Source organism: Gadus macrocephalus, chromosome 12 (genome assembly GCF_031168955.1).
Source record: "Gadus macrocephalus chromosome 12, ASM3116895v1".
Taxonomy (NCBI): Eukaryota; Metazoa; Chordata; class Actinopteri; order Gadiformes; family Gadidae; genus Gadus; species Gadus macrocephalus.
In genome coordinates, this window is record NC_082393.1 from 8,827,688 (window position 1) to 8,847,583 (window position 19,896).

At 44.6% G+C, this 19,896-nt stretch overlaps 1 protein-coding gene across 1 annotated transcript in view; it reads right to left on the reverse strand.

Moving 5' to 3' along the window:
• Nucleotides 1–208: 208 nt before the first annotated feature.
• gmds (GDP-mannose 4,6-dehydratase) overlaps nt 209–19,896 on the reverse strand; it is a 115,814-nt gene continuing 96,126 nt past the window's right edge. Inside the window, 2 exon segments of the mRNA XM_060066713.1 lie at nt 209–750; nt 1,460–1,528. Of these exon segments, the coding sequence (XP_059922696.1) occupies nt 688–750; nt 1,460–1,528 (132 nt within the window). The 3' untranslated portion in view covers nt 209–687.

Sequence of the window (19,896 nt, forward strand, 5' to 3'; positions counted from 1 at the left end):
TACTCATATTTCACAGTATTTTGACCCAATAATGGGATGGGCCATGGTTTTTCTGAGGGAATATCGGGCTAATGATTAGTAAAGGGTGCGCTATAACATAACTGCGGTAAAATCCATGCCATAATTCCATTGGTGGCCTGTTTTTCCGACGGGAAATATATGGACATTTCGTAGTAGAACAACACACAAGGAATATGAGACTAAAATATGAGCATAAAAGATCAATATTTATTTAACAAATTAATTCCATGCATTTCAATTTCTTTGATTTTCTAACCTTAATAATAACCTTCTTTACTATAAATTACAGAAGGCTACTTTCACTATATACTTTCCTAAAATGGAATTCACATTCAATGTATATAACGAATAAAATAATAAATACAAGAAAAGAGAATATCTAGAAGTTTCCCCATCATTATTTCGACCATATTCATTGCATCCACCGATTATAAATATAATTCTTTATTCTTTCTGATTAACCGTAAATTACTTGCATCATATAAAAAAGGAGAAACCCGCATCCAAGGCATCACACAGTTAACATTTACCAACAGAAATCACAAAAGGGACAAACCGATTAAAAAAAGTAAAGTGACCCATATTCATAATAAAATCCTTCCAAAATTGCGACAGCAGCCACTGGAGTGTGTTATCGTTTCTATATTAAAAACATATTTTGGAAAATTAAGCATTAGGATTGTTCTTCATGAGTTCCATGTCAGCATCCACCATCTCTTTCACCAGCTCCTGTGGGGGAGGGGAGGTCCAGAATGTTAAATATTTTAACAAAGACAGACCATTAAGTTGGACCTATCTTATTTTCATATTCTGCCTAAAATAAGCGTCCCCACCATGAAATGCAAAAAGACCATTTCCAAAATGTTGTGTCCGTTCGTGTTTGACCCCTGCCCGTTTGGTCCTTCCATTCACACACAATGAGCTGGCTAAAGACTTGTTTAAAGCAAATTGTCCACCAACTCCTAATAGCATGATGTACATAATGTAGCCCCTGGTCTGCATTGGTTTTGTTATTCCATTGTTCATAAAAAATAAAATAAAAAATAAATATAAATTTTGTCAGTAGATGACGTTAGGTAGAGTCGCCTTTCTCTCTTCATCCAAATCACTTCCAGAGCCTGGCTCAGTCATGATCCCAGTGTTAGTATGTGATTTAATTGTTGTTGTGTTGAGGAGCTGGCTAAACTATTTCCCGCAAACACCAGCCTGCTGCTACGAAGCTACGGGAGTGTGATCAATGAGGGTGTAAATGTGAAATATTTCATGCTAAAAGGCTGATCTATTATCCAAAAACTAACAATGGAACCAATGAAATTGCCAAAAATACTGCTTTAACTTGATTAGGCTATATATATGAGAAGAATTCATGCACAAACACACACAATATGAAACATATAGCTCGGTTTTCCACATGGACACGGATCGAAGGGATACCAACCTCAAAAGTGACTTTGGTCTTCCATCCCAGATGCTCCAGGGCCTTGCTGCTGTCCCCTTGCAGGTATTCCTACACACACACACACACACAGAACAAGAGAAAGAGAGAGAGAAAACCACTTAGCATTCATGTCGGATAGCCACTAGAGAAGAAGCGGGCGTTTAATACACCTCTATTTGCCAACCAGAAGAGAGTGCCTGACACCACACACACACACACACACACACACACACACACACACACACACACACACACACACACACACACACACACACACACACACACACACACACACACACACACACACACACACACACACACACACACCATTTGTCTGCCATTATGCAATCCAGACAGCCCCCCCCCACCCCATACACACACAACAACTCTAATTTTCCCTGTTGTCGTTATATGCCGGGTTCAACATCCAGCGAGATCCAGTGAAATCCTGCCTGAGACCACCAGAGTGAGGCAGCTTTAGGAGGGAAAATTGAAGGAAAACCGCCCTATGTGACTTTACTTTTCTGCTGTTTGTCTTTTCCTATTAATCGTGCCAACCAACCACAACATGATGGGTATTAAACAGGGTCATCGATTATTTAATGTGTAAAGTAACGGGCAATAAAGCTTAATCCTGATACGGGAATCATTGAACAACGGTATTATTCCTTGTGTCAGTATATTGAAAAATCATAACGGACAATAAGTCCACATTGATCAACCAATAAACATAATATTTGTACATGTTACATTCTGAGGGGAGGCTCCTACTGCCGTAACTAAGTTTTGCGCGAGGGTAGGGCCTGCTCTGAGCCTTTTACCCTGCAGGGTTTTCTGTGTGGAAGCTGGATGGATGCGTTAAAAGAGAAGTCTGTTCTGCACACGAAACAGGGCCTTTCGGAGACCTCTCTCCAACTCATGGCCGCTTGTCTGAGCACCCACACACGTAGGCAGCTACCCCTACGACGAGGCAGGGGCTGCGTCTCCCAGATCGTCCACCTCCGCGCCCAGAAACACAGTGGTAGCGCTCTCCCCCCCAGCCCGCTATTCTTTTTTTTTTTTTTTTCACACACACTCACTTTCTCTGAATCTCTCACATACTTTTACCCGTCGCTTCATAACTTTCCCCAGTCTCTCTCTCTCGCTCTCCGTTGCCCCCTCTCATCTCTCTCTCTCTCTCTCTCTCTCTCCGCCGCCCCCTCTCGTTTCTCTCTCTCTCTCTCTCTCCATCCGTTTGCCCAGATATAGGTGGACATTTACAAAGCAAGCTCTCTCCCCAATCTCTGCGACTCCCCATTCCTCACCGTGGGGAATATTTGACTCAGTATTGCATGAGTAGATTGTTATACACCTTTAAAACATTCACAAGCTCTACATGTACTTCCTTATCCTCATGCTTGCCAGACGAACAGGTTTTGAAAATTACACATCATTCATACTTGGATTGAATGCAGGTAATTAGTTGTGGAAAGTGGAAAGAATTTTCAACTGATTACATATTGCTGCGATGGCAATTCATCAGTAGGATGGATGTCATGATCACAACGCGCCCTACTATGTTAACACATGAAGTAATCCCCTTGTTCCATAATTACATTAATTATGTTTTATAATGCGGGACGTTTTGCAGCCTGCCTTAGAGAAACTTCCATTGTACTAAAAATCGCAGCTTCGCAGCAACCAATATACGCTGATGAAAAGGGAACGCTCAACAATGTGTGGATGTGGATATCATGCTGTCCTTCAGATTAACAGTTGAACCTGTGAAGAATATCAAAACAAATGTAATACCACTTTTCCTCAACTTAATGAGAAAGAATTGCCACAGGTTCCAATCTTTCAATCTGTTTCCATCACAATGAGCAGAGTTTTTTCATGTTAAACCCAGTTGACAGACGCTGATTTGTAACCACAAGAATAAGTGGCATGTTGACACAGTCACTTACAATGAAACAGTACTTTCTAAATAAACATCAGCATTCCAAGGCTACACTGGCATTATATCTAGCCGGATGGAATACACACACAAACAGCTCCAGCAAAAATTATCCGAAAAATACTCTGCAACAGAGCAAGAGTCAGCTAGCAGACCTGCGTCATGGTTGTTCTGTGACATTATGTGAGCAGTGCACACACACACAAACAAACACACACACACACACACACACGCACACACACAGGAGTTGCGAAAGTGTTCTCCGGCAAAGTCAACCGTACCCAAACAGAGCATGTAGCGAATAATTCAACCACTTTCAGATGGGGACACAATATAATCTTCACATGGATCAGATTAGGAACCAAACCCAACGTTGTGGTGTTTCCTGTTTAAAATAGCACTCTGACCATGTCTGAAAATATGCTGCCATGATAAAAACAATAACTGGTATAAGAGAAAATTAGCCGTAACAAAATGTCTGCCTTTCCCTGGTGGCCTGTTACATGTTTTATATCAAAGTAAACATAAGAGATGATACAACACCGAGACACATCATGTGTTCAGAGTTCTGCATTCATGTTGACAGAATTGCATTATGGGTGAGGAACAACATGTACAAATGGCTTTACAAGGAGACCATTTCATGACTTGATAGTGACAATTTGACGAACATATAAATTCCGAACAATAAAATATGTAAAAGTAAAAACTTTTCCTGGCTTCAGAGGTTAGCCTGACGTAAAACAGATAAAAAAAAAGAGGACATCGATCACCTCCTGGCACCACCTAATCCTTACACCTGTTGAGTATGGACTCAGCATCATCGTCATCATCATCGTCATCATCATCGTCATCCTCACCATTTCCTAATCCCGGTGGCAGTTTGCTACAACACAAGCCATGTAACCTCTCTTTCCATACTACTGAACCGTATGAAGTATAGTTTGGCATGACAGGAGAAAGTGAAACACCCAAAACTAATGAAATTGTGTAACTGCGTCAAAGATACTGGAAGCAGGGCAGAATGTGGACATCTGTCCTGTTTCTTTAACCAGAGAAGGAACCATCACTGCAGCCCCCCCTCCCCAAGACAAAATATATAAAAATGAGACACATAAAGTGTGAGAGATCATGCTCCATAAAGCGTACAGGCCGTTAAAGGCACTCAAAGAAGGCATTTGACGCTAAGGAATTCTGCTATCACTGCAAGGACTGTCAATAAATCAGAGAGCACACTGGTGGCTGGCCCTCTTTAACACAGACATAAACATGCACACGCATACACGCACATGCTCACACAACCACTCACTCTCATACAAACACACACACACACACTTGCTCACATGCATGCAGACACACACACACACATTCTTATATCTGGACTCAAACAAAACATTTTCCCGTCACTACTGCTTTTTTTTTTATACGGAACATGCTGACTTATGGAAAGTAGATCAAACACTCTCATGGAAACAGTCTCATATCTCTGTCTCTCTCTGCCTCACTCGGAGGGCAGTCTGTGATGTGGTTTTTGGACCAGGCCAGTAGCTGCAGTTTCTGGTGTTTGTACAGTAATGGACTTGGGGCTCTCTCACTCACACTCACACACACACACACACATCAAACAACCAGATAAAGCAGGACCCAGACCCACGCTGCCCTCCACCACCCTACACACACTCTGTCCATCCAAGGCCCAGATGTTCCACAACCATTTCCACACCTTTGACCTTGTTGTGTTCCTTTGTCACGTCACAGGCTCAAGTCTCCCAAGACATAGGAGGATTTTTATTGCACACGAGTTTGACATGTACAAGGACGAGGAAGAGGTGGCAGAGTGACGCGAGAGGGGAACAGATTAAACACCAGTAACCTTTCCCTTTCTCTCTTTGACTCGCCTCTATCTTCTTTAAAGCGGGTAAGGTGGATCAAGGCTAGTCTGGTGACACTGGGAACAGGTGTGGGAATTGTTGTGTGTTTCTGTGTGGGTGTGGGAGTATGTGTCCTGGTGTTTGTGTGTGCAGGTGGGGATCAGAAGCCCCTGTATTCAGACCCAGAGTCACAAATCTGTCACTGGTGACTCCCCAGCTCGCCTCCGACGCCTAGGAGGAACCAAGATGACAGCTGCGTATATGGGGGCCGAAACACAAGGAGGTGTGTGTGTGTGTGTGTGTGTGTGTGTGTGTGTGTGTGTGTGTGTGTGTGTGTGTGTGTGTGTGTGTGTGTGTGTGTGTGTGTGTGTGTGTGTGTGTGTGTTTGGAAGGGTTATAATAATTGCAGAACAGTGTTGCCCAGCGCTTTAAAATATTAAACGATCTGGGATTGTCTTTCGAACAGTTTTGAGTTAATTTCCATGCATTCTCGCACGTCATGAGAGAACCAATCGAACTACGAGAGGGCTGTTGGTCACGAAAAGATGGACACCAAGAGACATAGACCAGAGACATATATTGGGACAAAGAGAGACAGAGACATAGAGAGAGACAGAGTGGTTAAAGCCGAGCAGCATGGGTGAGTTAAATATCTCAGGTTTCCTTCCCAGATGCCCTACGCAGCTTTTGCTGTGCACATTGTGTTAAGTGACCTCTAAGAGGTGGCCTTGTCACGCTGACAGGCATGTATGCTGCTAGCGCACACGCACACGCACACAAGCACCTGGAGTGCTTAGTTGGGGCCTTTGTGTGCGGAGTGTTAATTTACCGGCGCAAAAGACAGCAGGAGAGCAGCTAGATTCCATGAAGAAGAGATTAATGTATTGTAAACAAAACACCAACAATTTAATGAAACGAGAGATGGCCCCTCCTTGTGTCTCCCTTCTCCCCTAGCGCCTGTTAGCGGTCAGGCAGGTCCTGTGAAGATTGCTCTGCAACAGCGCTCATTAAAATTCCTGGGGGAAGCTGTGTGATAAATATTTACACGGTGGAGGACACACTCTAAACACACTTAAGTGGGCTGGATCGAGGCGAGGCTAGCTGCCGATAGCGCTTAGCCCCCCAGCCCCCCCGGTCCGTGTGTGTGTGTGTGTGTGTGTGTGTGTGTGTGTGTGTGTGTGTGTGTGTGTGTGTGTGTGTGTGTGTGTGTGTGTGTGTGTGTGTGTGTGTGTGTGTGTGTGTGTGTGCGCTGTAAGGTAAGAAATTGATCATCCAAATGACTGAAAGGTGTGGGGGAGGTACGGGGGTCCTTGATAATGCTGGAATGTCCACAAGTCTGTGGATATGCGTCTGTGTAGCCTTCGCACCCTAATACTGTGTGAAAGGTACACATATCTCACATTCACTCAAACAGATGGCCGGGCACGTGCGTTTACTGCGTTTGTATGAATGCCTGCTCATAGCCTCTGTACACACACACACACACACACATACATACATACAAAAACTGTGGCAGAGTTGGCCACACTAGAGTTAGGGTGAGTGTTCCATGGTGCTGTCGGGGAGGGTGGGTGAGGTTGAGTGGGTAGGGGGGGGGGGGGTATGGTCATGGAACAACACCCCCCCCCTACACTCCCCCTCCTGTATTCTATTATTCCTGCGGACGGGAAACAGATCATAATTCCTGCAGTCAGCAAAAATTCTGCAGTCTGCAGGAGTGAGCCGCGGGAGTGGGTGAGGGAGGGAGAGTGAGACCAGAGGGGGAGAGAGAGGGGAGGGGTGAGAGGTAGGAGTGCAGTGGAGCAGAAATAATATAGAGGAAGAGGGGGAGAAGAGAGTGAGAGGCACGGGGGTAGATAGAGGGACAGACAAGTAACAGGTCACGGCTTCCAAAAACTGCACTTAAGTTCTGGGTTATTTATCTGTTATGTGTAGTCTGATGAGTCTGTCGAATAGATAATTATGATTTTGGGCATATGCAATGTATAAAATATCTACAATAAAGATAGATACACACACACACACACACACACACACACACACACACACACACACACACACACACACACACACACACACACACACACACACACACACACACACACACACACACACACACACACACACACACACACACGCGCGCGCGCGCGCATACACACAGAAAGAGAGCGAGAGAGAAAAGTAAATACAGTGAATTAAGCAAGTATGAGAAATTGCTGGCTCTTATCTTTTTTTTATCTTGATGTAAGCAATCTAATTAAGTGTAATCTACCGGAAGGAATGCGCTGGAAATTTGCCTGGATTATGACAAGACTCAAAGTTAAGTAAATAACAGGGAAATCTATGGCATCCAGGAACATCCATGTCACAATATACTGTGCCCTTGAAGAAGCACTATGAGAATCTATGTAGAAGAACACTTGAATTAGGATATATTTTAACATGCAACAAAATCCTGTTCTTGGTATATCAATTAAATAATGAACATAATCCCCCCCACAAACACACACACAACCACAAAAAGGGTATACACGCTGCTGCTGGAGTCAGGGGTTGGGTCAGGTCTCAGAACCAAAAGGCAGCCGTCTGATGCTCTTCACTCCCATCACACCAATTTTGAGGCCTCCTGTTCCCCCTCACCCGACGGCTATCACAACATGTGATCATACAGTGCAAGCTCATCCACTCTCTGTCTATCTCTCTCTCCCTCGAGTCTCTCATCCAGTCTCTGTTTCCAGCCAGCTGTAGGATAACTGGATTGCCGGAGAAACACACACACACACACACACACACACACACACACACACACACACACACACACACACACACACACACACACACACACACACACACACACACACACACACACACACACACACACACACACACACACAGAGAGAGAGGGAGGGAGAGAGAGAGAGAGAGAGAGAGAGAGAGAGAGAGAGAGAGAGAGAGAGAGGAATAGGGGAAGTTTCGGAGGGGCAGGGGGCTTGAATGAGCATGCCCGGGTCATAACACCCCCCACCCCTTCCATCTTGTCACCTCAGTATGGGGGGGGTGTGGGAGAGGGGGGGGGGGCAGCTGGCCATGATAGAGAAGAGGAAAGAGTGTTTGTGTATTTGTGTGGAGCGCTTTTTCCATACATTGCTATGGAGCGCGTCTCCCCGGGAGACAGGCCTTCCTCTGTGAGCAGCATTCCTTCTCTTATCAGCCCTGCTGATCTGCCCTTCTCATCATGCCCAAACAGGGAGATCCACCGCCTGTGTGTGTGTGTGTGTGTGTGTGTGTGTGTGTGTGTGTGTTTGTGTATGTGTGTGTGTGTGTACGTGTATTTGTTTGAGAGGGGCGTTGGGATGAGGGGAGGGAACATAAAGAAACAGTGAAGGAGGGCGAGAGCTATATAGAGAGAGAAAACATGTCCAGTTCACTTCCTTGTCTGCAGGCGGTCATAGGGTTGATAAGACAGAGGAGAAAAGTTGTCACAGAAACGGAAAACAACAGAACTTATAGCAAGCAAAATATGTCCATCCTGCAGAACAGGCTAATGTGCTCCGAAGGGTAGAGATAATATATATATAAAGAGAGAGAGAGAGAGAGAGAGAGAGAGAGAGAGAGAGAGAGAGAGAGAGAGAGAGAGAGAGAGAGAGAGAGAGAGAGAGAGAGAGAGAGGACAACAACAAGAAACAATAAAATGTTTAAGTCGGGCACAAGAACTCAAAAGAAAGAGAAAGAGAGAGTAAAAACTAAAAAAGTAATGTGATGGGTCAGCTTCAGGGTTACAGGAATGTGGGGGGTTCCTAAGTTCAGGAGTGTGTGTGTGTGTGTGTGTGTGTGTGTGTGTGTGTGTGTGTGTGTGTGTGTGTGTGTGTGTGTGTGTGTGTGTGTGTGTGTGTGTGTGTGTGTGTGTGTGTGTGTGTGGGAGAGAGCAAGCGAGCAATAGAGTGACTGAGGAGAGTGAGCCCAGAATTAATTACCCAATCAAGATAACAAGCCAGGGAAAGACATTAGCGAGGTCACACTACAATTAACCCCTTAGTCTAAACCCCCATGCACATACACACACACACACACACCCACAAACACATACACACACTTTGCTAAATCGAGAAATGTGTGGGAGAGGTAGATGTTCAAAATACTGTGGGGAAAATTAACTCAGAATTACCACGATCTTACCACAACAATACCAATGTATTTTGTCAAAACATATTGACACATTCTTCTATACAGGTTCCAGGGAGGACATAAATCTAGCAGTGTCATTTGGCAGCACATCAACTAGCTCAACTGCACTGCGGTCACACCGGCTACGTCTACAGCTCCACCTAGCAACGGCTCCAGCAAGCTGTTTACGGTGCAGTGCTGCTGAGTGAGTCGCGAGGCAAGGGCTAGAGTGGACTCAGATGTGGTTCACACATTCCACTACAGACTCCGATTACACTGCAGGAAACACCAGCCCCACCAGCCAAGGGGACACACTGCATCGCACTGCGCTTTCCCAAACAAACCGCCTGCCCTGGCCATGGTCCACACACACGAACACAAACACATAATGCTGGTAAGGAGGTGTGTAATACACATTGGTCGACACTCACCACCCCCCCCCCCCCCCCCCCCACGAACACACACACACACACACACACATAATTCAAACTAGGCGTGCAAGCACACTGACACACAATCACGCACACAAACTCTCTAAAGATTTCACACGCATAATAACATCTACGGGAGCACGGTTGAATATCACCGCATCAATCTATCACTTTTTGGTGCTTTTTAGTACGTACAGAGACGCGCACACAAGACGTGCTCTGTGGGGGCTGCCACATATCTCACTTTCCTCTCCTCCTTCCTTCCTTCCTGCCCTTCCTGTCATTCTAAAAGCTCTTTACTCTCGGCCTCCAACACCTCTCTCTCTCGCCCTCTCTCCCCCATCTCGCGCTCTTCCTCTCCCCCTTCGCTCTCTCTCTTCCCCTCTCTCACTCTTCCCCTCTCTTGCTCTCTACCACTTAGAATGAAGACAGAGACACTAGAACAGTGTGACATCATCTCAAGTGGACCGTATTAATCAGTTGGCCCTTCAGACTGAGGAAAACCACAATCTCCTGCCAGGAAGAATGTAAAAAAAAGAAAGAAAGAAAGTCCTGATTTGACTCGATATTAGCTTGTCCATTATTGTAAAGTCGAGGGACCACACAGGGCTACCTGACTCGAGGGAGTCGTCAATAATTCCGATGACAGATAGCTAGTAAAGCACAAGCGGCCACATGTTGAATATGAATGGAGCCACATTTGTGCTGTCCTCTCTACTTTACTCTTCTCTATCTCACACCGCTGTGTACACTGCGTTCTACTGTATGACCTCTCTTACTCTGCTCTCTATTCTATACTACTCTACTTCACACCTTTCTATACACTGTTTTCTACTCTAGTGCTCAAGGATCCAGGGCCTGGGTAGCTTCATCCTCCCCACCTTCCTCACCTCAGCCCGTGTGGATCTGACAGCCCGTGCTAAGGAGCTCCTCCAACCACACGGATTGGACTAACCAGGTCCAGCTGGGACTATGGGGCTAGAGGACATGCATGGCACACCCGCCAGCCAGCCCAACCACCCAACCCTTCCACCACAGCCAACCTAGCGTCAGGCAGGAGGGCCCACAGAGGACGCTCTCCTCCCCTCAGCAGGTTGCTCTCGTCAGGCGCGCTGCAGATTAAGGCGGACCAATAACACCGCAGGAATCCTGGCTTGTGTTTCTGGATGCTCATCTCTCCGTCTCCATCCCGTCGCAAATTTAAAATAAAAACTCCAAACCCAGGAAAAAGCTGAAGGAGGGGCACTGAAGACCAGCAGATCCTTCACCCTGACGCGCACAAAAATAGCTAAACACAAAACCCCTCTAATCGCTTATGTAGGGGAGAAGGGTGAGTGCGCAAACTGGCCAGCCTAGAGACCGACAGACTCTACCCGGGCTTCTGGAAGTCTGCCCATAAGCCTTGAGCAGAAAAGACGCCGAGAGACAACATCTTGGCTCAGGTACACCACATGTTCCTTCCTCAATAACAGCCTCTTTTATTCCCTGTTACCTTCTCTGTCAAGACCCCTCGCCCCTCACCCCCTAACATCTCCACACCTCTGTGCAATCCGACGTCTCTCTCTCTCTCTCTCTCTCTCTGAGGGGCCCCGAGGTGGTTCCGCTCTGACGATAGGAGGAAACTCTTTCAGGAAATACCAGCGCGCACACACACACACACACACACACACACACACACACACACACACACACACACACACACACACACACACACACACACACACACACACACACACACACACACACACACACACACACACACACACACACACACACACTTTTTTCACCTCGCATCCAATCTTTTGCACATAGTCAGAGATTTTTCTGCTACTTTCTGCTCAGCGGTACCAGACAGGGCTGCTTAGTCCTGCAGGCAAACAGACGCCCCAGTGTGATAGAGCACAGCGCCAGCCAGTCAGGTAAGGCTGGGAGCGTGCTCTCCGCTTACACCCGCTCTTCCCCCGACTGAGCTCCAGTGGCACACGGCCAGCGCGTTGTTTTTTATGGTTTCATTACAACGCGCTTTAACGATTGAGTCCGATTAAACTATACATCATCGTAAATGCCGAGTGTCATGGATCCCCCCCCCCCCCCCTCTTTCTCTCAGCACGGCTGATTAGGCCGCCACCCGAACTCAGGTGGTAAATTATCACACAACACACTGAAATAAGGCACCATTTCTAAAGGGGACTTTGCCAGAAAAATTTACAGGATTTACGAGGAAAACTGTGTCAGGCAACCGTTTCTCAGCCGACAGGATTTCAATCTCCACTGGTTGGTTATGTAGTCACATGTGGCCGGCTGGTTTGCATCCTCTGTGCAGGCCGTAGATGCGTCCTCGCTAGATAAGCATTAGGTCATTTACATCATCTCTGAAATTGAATCACATGCTAGGATTGTATAGAAATGAAAGCAAGGCAGACTGAAGAACACAACAGGTGCTTACGACGCCGTCTCTTCAGTCTAGCGGTAGGAAAGCTTTGTTGGCCGCCTGCCACGACGGCCACTGTGTGATGATATCTGTACATCTTGATTAGCCCCGATTGTTTGGTATGAGTGTTTGGTATAGTTTGTGGTATGTTAACATTGACATTTTTGTTTATGACTATGGCGCAGAGGGATGGTGCGTAATCAGCCCTTTGGAGGGGGTGCTGTGGAGTAAATTTGTATGAAAATCAAAGGGAATTGTCATTCAAAGTCAAGTGCTGTGCATATGTTTCAGATTTCTGAAACCCCAATCCCTCAAAAAAAATTACATAACCTGAAACGTAACAGAAAATATAAGATAAAACAATAATAATCATGTAAACTGAAACGTAACAGAAAAAAAAAGAAAAAAATCAGATTAGTGTAATTAGAGTGTAGTGTAACAGCCGTCAATTTTGGACACTGACTAACATGTCACACCATAGCCCCTACCTACAGGAAGTTCTTATCAGTAGTGTGGGGTGGTGGGGCTGCCCCTCCCCCACCTTCCTCTCCCAACAATGGAGATAGCAGGATCACATTTCCACCTTTGAAAGGTCAGAGGTCAATCCCATTTCTCAGCCCTCTCTCGGCTAGATCCTTTCCCAGGGGTTAAAGCCTCCTGCCGTCCCAATTCACAACAATTCACGCGTGGCGAAGGGAGTGGTATCCGCCAGGGCCAGAGGAAAAGGGCCGGAAAAAAATAAAGAAGTTGGCCGCCAACTCGGGAGCCCTCAGGGTCCACTCTCACACCACGTTATGGGGACATGTCTTTGGGCCGTGGTCATAACAAAGCTATTGTACCTTCCGTAGGAGCGTCATGTCATTGACATGTAGGTGCTGTGAGGGTTACCCTAACAACGACCACAACAACAGTGAACCACGTGGAAGTACTTGTGGTGAAGACAATGATGTTGTGCAATAGCCTGTTTATACCTTCTTTTCATCCCTCTCTCTCTCCCTCTATCTTTGGTTGGTATTAGTTAAAAATATATATTTTTTAATACCTGTCAAGGTTTAACTCAGGGGCTCACATTTTCATGAAATTTAAATCACATTTTAAAAAAAACATTGAACTAAAACTAAATGTTACTAGCTAATGTTCGTGCTTTTGTGTGTGTGTGGGTGTTATTTTGCTAGTGTGTCTGTGTGTGTGTGTGTGTGTGTGTGTGTGTGTGTGTGTGTGTGTGTGTGTGTGTGTGTGTGTGTGTGTGTGTGTGTGTGTGTGTGTGTGTGTGTGTGTGTGTGTGTCAGGGGAATTCAACATTACACAGGAAGTCAGGAACCTGCTTCATCTGATAACCAAGCCCATGGAAATCTGAGCACTGAGATCAGAATGACCAATAACTAGGGAGAGGCGGGGCATTTACTTTCCATGATCCTCACCATATTTAAGGTTTTCAAACATAAAACAAGTATATATTCATGAAAACTGCTTTTTTCCAGATGTAAAAAAGTATTTTAACGACATTGACATGTAACACCCAGCAATACTACAACAAAAAACGTGACCCTGGCAGACAGGGTTTCCACATACAGTTTGTTAAGTGTATTATTCCATCCTCTGAATATTTCCTGACAGACTGCAAGTTAAACTGTCAATATTGAGAAAAAATATTCAACTTTTGTAAACGTATCTTGTTTTCTGGTCAATCTCAGCGGAGCGATGTTTCTCAACGGCATGCTTACGGGAACCCTTCCAGAGCGCTGAACCTCAGGCAGGCAAAACCTAAATGGCTTTTCAGTGAACCGTCTTTGGAAAGGACACCCAATTCCTTTTTAAAACTGCGATAATATTATATGCTTTCTGAGAGTGAAAGTACCATGGGCTGCTGCCAACAGCCCAAACTGCAGCGCTGATAGCCACCTTCATCTGTCAGGTGCCATAAATTAGGCCAACAAAGCTCAACAAAGCTTGTTTGGCGGATAAATCGCAGTGCTCATAAAAGCTGCATGGTTCTTTATGTCTGTCTAGTGCTCAAACATTCACCGCCGTGTATCAGCTCAGAGAAACAGCTGTCAAAGCACCCGGGGCCGTCTTACCTAGCCATTCCTCTTATCGCCTCACTGCTAACTGCCCAGGAATCTGGGGAATCTCGGAACCTTGCGTGTTCACCGACATCCAGCGTGAAATACTTTTATCTTAAATTTGACTAATGGCAGATCACACATACTTGATCAAGAAAAATGAAACTCAGATGTTCAGACCGCAAACAAGCGCTGCGTTGGGAAAACAAGTCAAACGGTTACGCCGTGCTTGTCACAGTCGTGTATGATAGCAACATTGGACTGGCTTGTATACCAGCGCCACCTCTCTCGTCTCGGGCGCTACGGTACAATTCTGGGAACTCCATCCAGTGAAATGGGCCGGGACTGCTGCCTCAGCGCTTCATACACAGCCTTTTCTCCAAAGTGGCTGTGGTTCAGCCGGAGGTCTGTCTGCCTTAGCCCAGAGATGAAGCACTGAGTGTCAGCAGTCCTATTCAACCCCCTGGCTTCCCCTCTCTCGGCCTCTACCTCAAGCTGCACCACTGCCAGAGACATAAAGCAGTGTAAAAACAATGATTGCTCTCTCCTGTCCTGACCCCAAATGGACAGGGAACACCATCTTATAACTTGAATGACGATTGATGTCTTTAGGTGAATACCTCTGAACGTACACGTACTGCAATCAGCATCTACATTTCCATTCAACTATACTTTCGAGGTCAGCGTCTTGGCAGGTCAGAGTGTGTGATAGATTGCTTTGGGGAAGGCTTTTAATGAAATCCGAGTCCATTAAGAACATGTTGCGGCAGTGGTTTGACTGAAGCCTGTGATGGCTTGAATGGGCTCACTGTCAGAAGCCTGGAGAGGAAAGGCAGTTGCACACTAATACCAGGAAACCCTAAAATGGCTGACATATTTTAGGCTTTATAAAGCAGATCTGCATCTTCACAGAGGACAGGCTTGTACCAATTTACTTCGGTACAGGGTTGATCATATATCATGAAATCACTTGCAAAATTTCTTCCTACTTACTTTTCCTGTTCTGTGCATGAACTTGCTTTATTTGTTCCTGTGTACCCTTGAATTTACATGCAATCCAGCCACCCTAGATTAAAGTTCATCATGATGATGAGGTCTTTGGGCCCACCTTGGGGATAAACTGAAAATGAACACCATAAGTGACTTTACTAACAGCCTACTCCCTACTGAAAGCACTGTGTTTTGTTCACTGTATCTGTGTGCATATACCCAAATGTATTGTAAGATAAAAGCTGAAGCCCAATGAAGCCTCAACTACATAAACATAACATAGATCCACACATAAAACGTGGATACTAACTCTATGGGCCCTATTTTAACGGTCTGAAACGCAAGTGGGAAGCGCAAAGCGCGAGTAGCTTTGTGGGCGGTTCTACGACGCTATCGCTATTTTACAGGCGGATAAATGACACTTGCGTCGCGGCGCAAGTGTCAAAAGGGTTGGTCTGAAGCAGCCTAGTTACCCGTAGGTGTGGTTTGGGCGTAACGTCCAACAAACCAATGAGTGTGCCAGCTCCCATCCCCTTTAAGAGCCATGAGCGCATTTGAATCGGACAAGTTGATATTTTGACAGCGCGTCTGCAGTCTCCGATGAGACAGATGCACATGAATTTCAAACTGCAAATGGCTCAGTTTATTGCCAAATAATATGGCCTAATTCACACATGGAATAAGGGTTTTTCATATGATATGCGGTAACTGTGGTTCTATTTAATGATATACGCAATACATTATAAACATTGTTTCTTATCAGTATAGTATGCTATCCTAATATGCATGTGTCCCCGCGGTAATAGACATTGCCATTGATTGTATTATGCGTTACGTGTTTAGTTTGCGTGTGTTTAAACAGAGCACACACGCGCGCCCGCATTCATTCATTCTTTTTAACACTCACTCGCGGTAAAACAATGTTTTTCACGATCAAATACTCATCAATCCTAAAAGTTATGGGCATGTAGGCCTACACGATGTCTCTGTCAAGAAAATATGTGTTTTGCTGTACGGTGTTTGCAGATGCATTGATTTAAAAGTACAACTTATTACCGCTGCATCAGCTGTTCTTTCCCAAATAATTTACCAAGAATGTGCGGCTAGGTAGATGGGAGAAGCAAAGTGTATGCGCGAGGTGCACAAGCAATCCGTATGCATCGCATGCGCATGTATGCATGCGCCCTTAAAATAGCATCTGAACAACGCGCCACTGACTTTAAACCAGGTATTTCCTGGTCAGTAGCGCAATGGTATTCAGAAACGGCAAAATACCGTTTGCGCCAGAACACGCCTCCTCCTTCCGCCGAACCGCCCCTTGGGGCGCATGATCAATCCCTAATTTACCGGCGAGTGGCGGTGGTGGGAAAAGAACGCTCTGCGCCAGTTGTAAACTAGCAACGACACATGCGCCAGTGACTAAGTCACTTGCGCCGGATGCAAGATAGGGCCCTATGTCTGTGTTCAAATCTCATTTTTCCACAAATATACATATAATATCCTTGTAGAGTAAATCTGCTGAAATGGGAATGGGTTAAGAATAGCACTGCTGTCGTGGTGTATTACACAACTTTACACATCTCAATACCAGCTTATGCTTTTTGAGGGTAGTTTTTTAGTCAAAAAGATATGTGTAAATTCAAAGACAGATATTTAAGCGGTGAATTAGCTCTGTGTTACGCAGGTAACTAAAGACGCAGTCCCAGTGTGTCTAGTATTGTACACCTGCCGAGGAGAGGGAGAATAATCCTTGCGGGCTCCGTGTGGGCATGGTCTTAATGCAGTAGTCTACCCATATGGTGCCTAGATTGCTGTTCACACGCCTATGCAATCGGAGAGTGCAAGCCTGACCACCTCAGGAAGTGGTCCAGCTCATTGGATTACAATTTGAGCAAGATCCGATCTGGGACTGTCCAGAACAGTCAGTTTCTGCGTCCTGGCTTGATCGGACTATAAAAAGTGTTAGTGTAACCATAACCAAGACCTCAAAGATTGATAATTTGTAAGTGACAAAATGGCCCCTGACCTATATATATATATATATATATATATATATATATATTAGGGCTGTCTGTTAAACACCTTATTAACGCAAACCAATTAACGGCGTTAATTTTTTTATCGCGTGACTAACGCAATACTTTAATTTTTTTTTAAAAATCAGCGTTTAATTGCACCATAGGATTTTTTTTTGTATTGTCCTGTTTTGATCAGTATATGCCAACATTGTTATCAATAAAAAAACATTTGCACAAGGCAAGTCGATGCACTTCTCCATGTTGATAAGAGCATTAAAATGAGAAAAATTAATGGGACAAAGAAATCAAGGGATATTTAACATAGAAAAATTGTGATTAATTGCGATTGCTCGCGATTAATCGTGAGTTAACTATGGCATTGATTAAATATTTTAATCGCTTGACAGCACTAATATATATATAGATTAGTGGTGGGCCGTTATCGGCGTTAACGGCTGCGTTAACGCAAAACCTTTATCGCGCGATAAAAAAAATATCGCCGTTAATCTATTTTCAAACACTTCCTTGTTCGGACCCATCACGTGACTGAACTAACCAATCAGAAGCTAGAATTTAGACTGAGGTAAACGTGAGGGAATCAGGGAGGCAGATTCAACCGAATATCCTGACTGTGTTAAATATGTAAACATGTAAATATGTAATAATTGTGTAACATAAATATGTAAATGATTAACTGACTAAAAATGTAAGTACATTTAGAGCAAATTAACTCCAATATAAATCATATTAATTTATTCTACAACTTTCAAATATTTAACTTCTAAACCTTACATTATTATGGATTATACACGGCTCTTCTCAATGCTGTAGACTGCTCCATTCACTTGCATGGGCCTTCCCAACGTTCAGCTGTCAATTATTTTCGTTTATGGTCCGTTCACTTGCATGGGCACTTCACAACTTCCGGCGGTGAATTATATTTGATAAATCACCATTGCCCAGTATAATTGACCGCTGTCAAGGTAAACAAACAGATTTTTTGCCGTTTGCCATTTTAATGTAGATTAATCTGGGAATTAATCTAGATTAAAAAAAATTATCTATGCCCACCACTAATATATATATATATATGAACGGGTCCTGAACATGTCTCATGAAAAAGGATATGATAGGCTGATCAAAGATGATCAGCACATGAGGAAATCTAAATTGAAATAAATTAAGAAACATAACATCCATTCCTTCTCTCCTGAGCCTCATCCAGGGATTCAATAAATTGTAATCCGTCGATAACTTTGCAACTACTTTGTAAAACAGGCCAGGCCAGCTCCATCCACTAAAACCTTAATTGACCCACTAGTTCAATGACACAAAGCCTTAAATGGCTGTAAGAGAGATCAGACGTGCTGCATTGTAACTTGATCATCCAAACTAGCAGGTTGACTCTCCCTTTCATTAAGGGTTGCCATAACAGCCGCTGTTTTTCACCTTCTCCGTGGATCACTGGGGCCATTGTCTGTTGCGCTCCACAACTGAAACCGCTGGAGACGTCTACGCCTTTTTCCAGTGAACTAGTCAGAGGACTACAGGTTACGCACTTCGCACCCGAGAATGACGGGTATGTCAGCCATGGATAGGAAGTTGGTTAACAAAAGGCCCCGTCAGACTTTCAAACACATGCCCATGCTCAGTGCCGTCCAACACTGGCAGTTGAGCAATGCCGATGCGGGTCATGTTGACAGTTCTATTTTTAGAGGTGATGAGAGCACCTGATTTTCCCTCGCCTGTCACCTACGAGACAGGTGTGACAATTGATCTGTGTAACAATCTGAAGAGCAGATGAGCTGAGTGGTATGAAGTAAGCAAGTGTTAGATCCAGGGAATCTTGGCTTTCATTGCTCTATGCAAATTTATAGAAATGTAGTACATTTGATTAACAATCCACTTACATTTAAGACATTGACTTGGTACATGAAAGCTAAAAAGCTGTAGCTAAACAGGTATTCTTATGTATAATACGGCGTGTATCAAAAGGCGGTAGACGGCTTGATGGACTCGCAGAAGTGCAATGGGCAGAGATAAGCCCAGGGTTTATTTGTCCTCTGAAGATTGGAGTCTCCGCTCTCTTTGCATGATCAAAACGATAAAGATTAGTCCAAAATCACAAACCAGTTGTTCATGTGCACATGAAAGTAACACAAAGGTGGAGGACAAGGAGAGCTGTACCATAATTTGTAAAGATTGAAGATTGTAAGAACAATGGTTTACATTACATTTGGCTAGCCATGGTCATGCAGTGTTAATTTTAATTTGGCTCAGCCAATCAGGATTAGAATCAGAAATACTTTATTGATCCCCGGGGGGGAAATTGAGTAAGAAGCAATATCCATTTATAACCACAGTTTTTCACCGTTGCGACGAGCTCATACCGGCATGCACCACAATAGGGTCATGAGGGTTGAAGACGGGGTTGTGGTTGTTTATCTGGGAGAGCAGGCTGGGTATCATTACATTCAGGTATGGCCAGGTGAGTAAAAGGGTAAGATAAGCCAACTGTTGCTCTGATGCATGG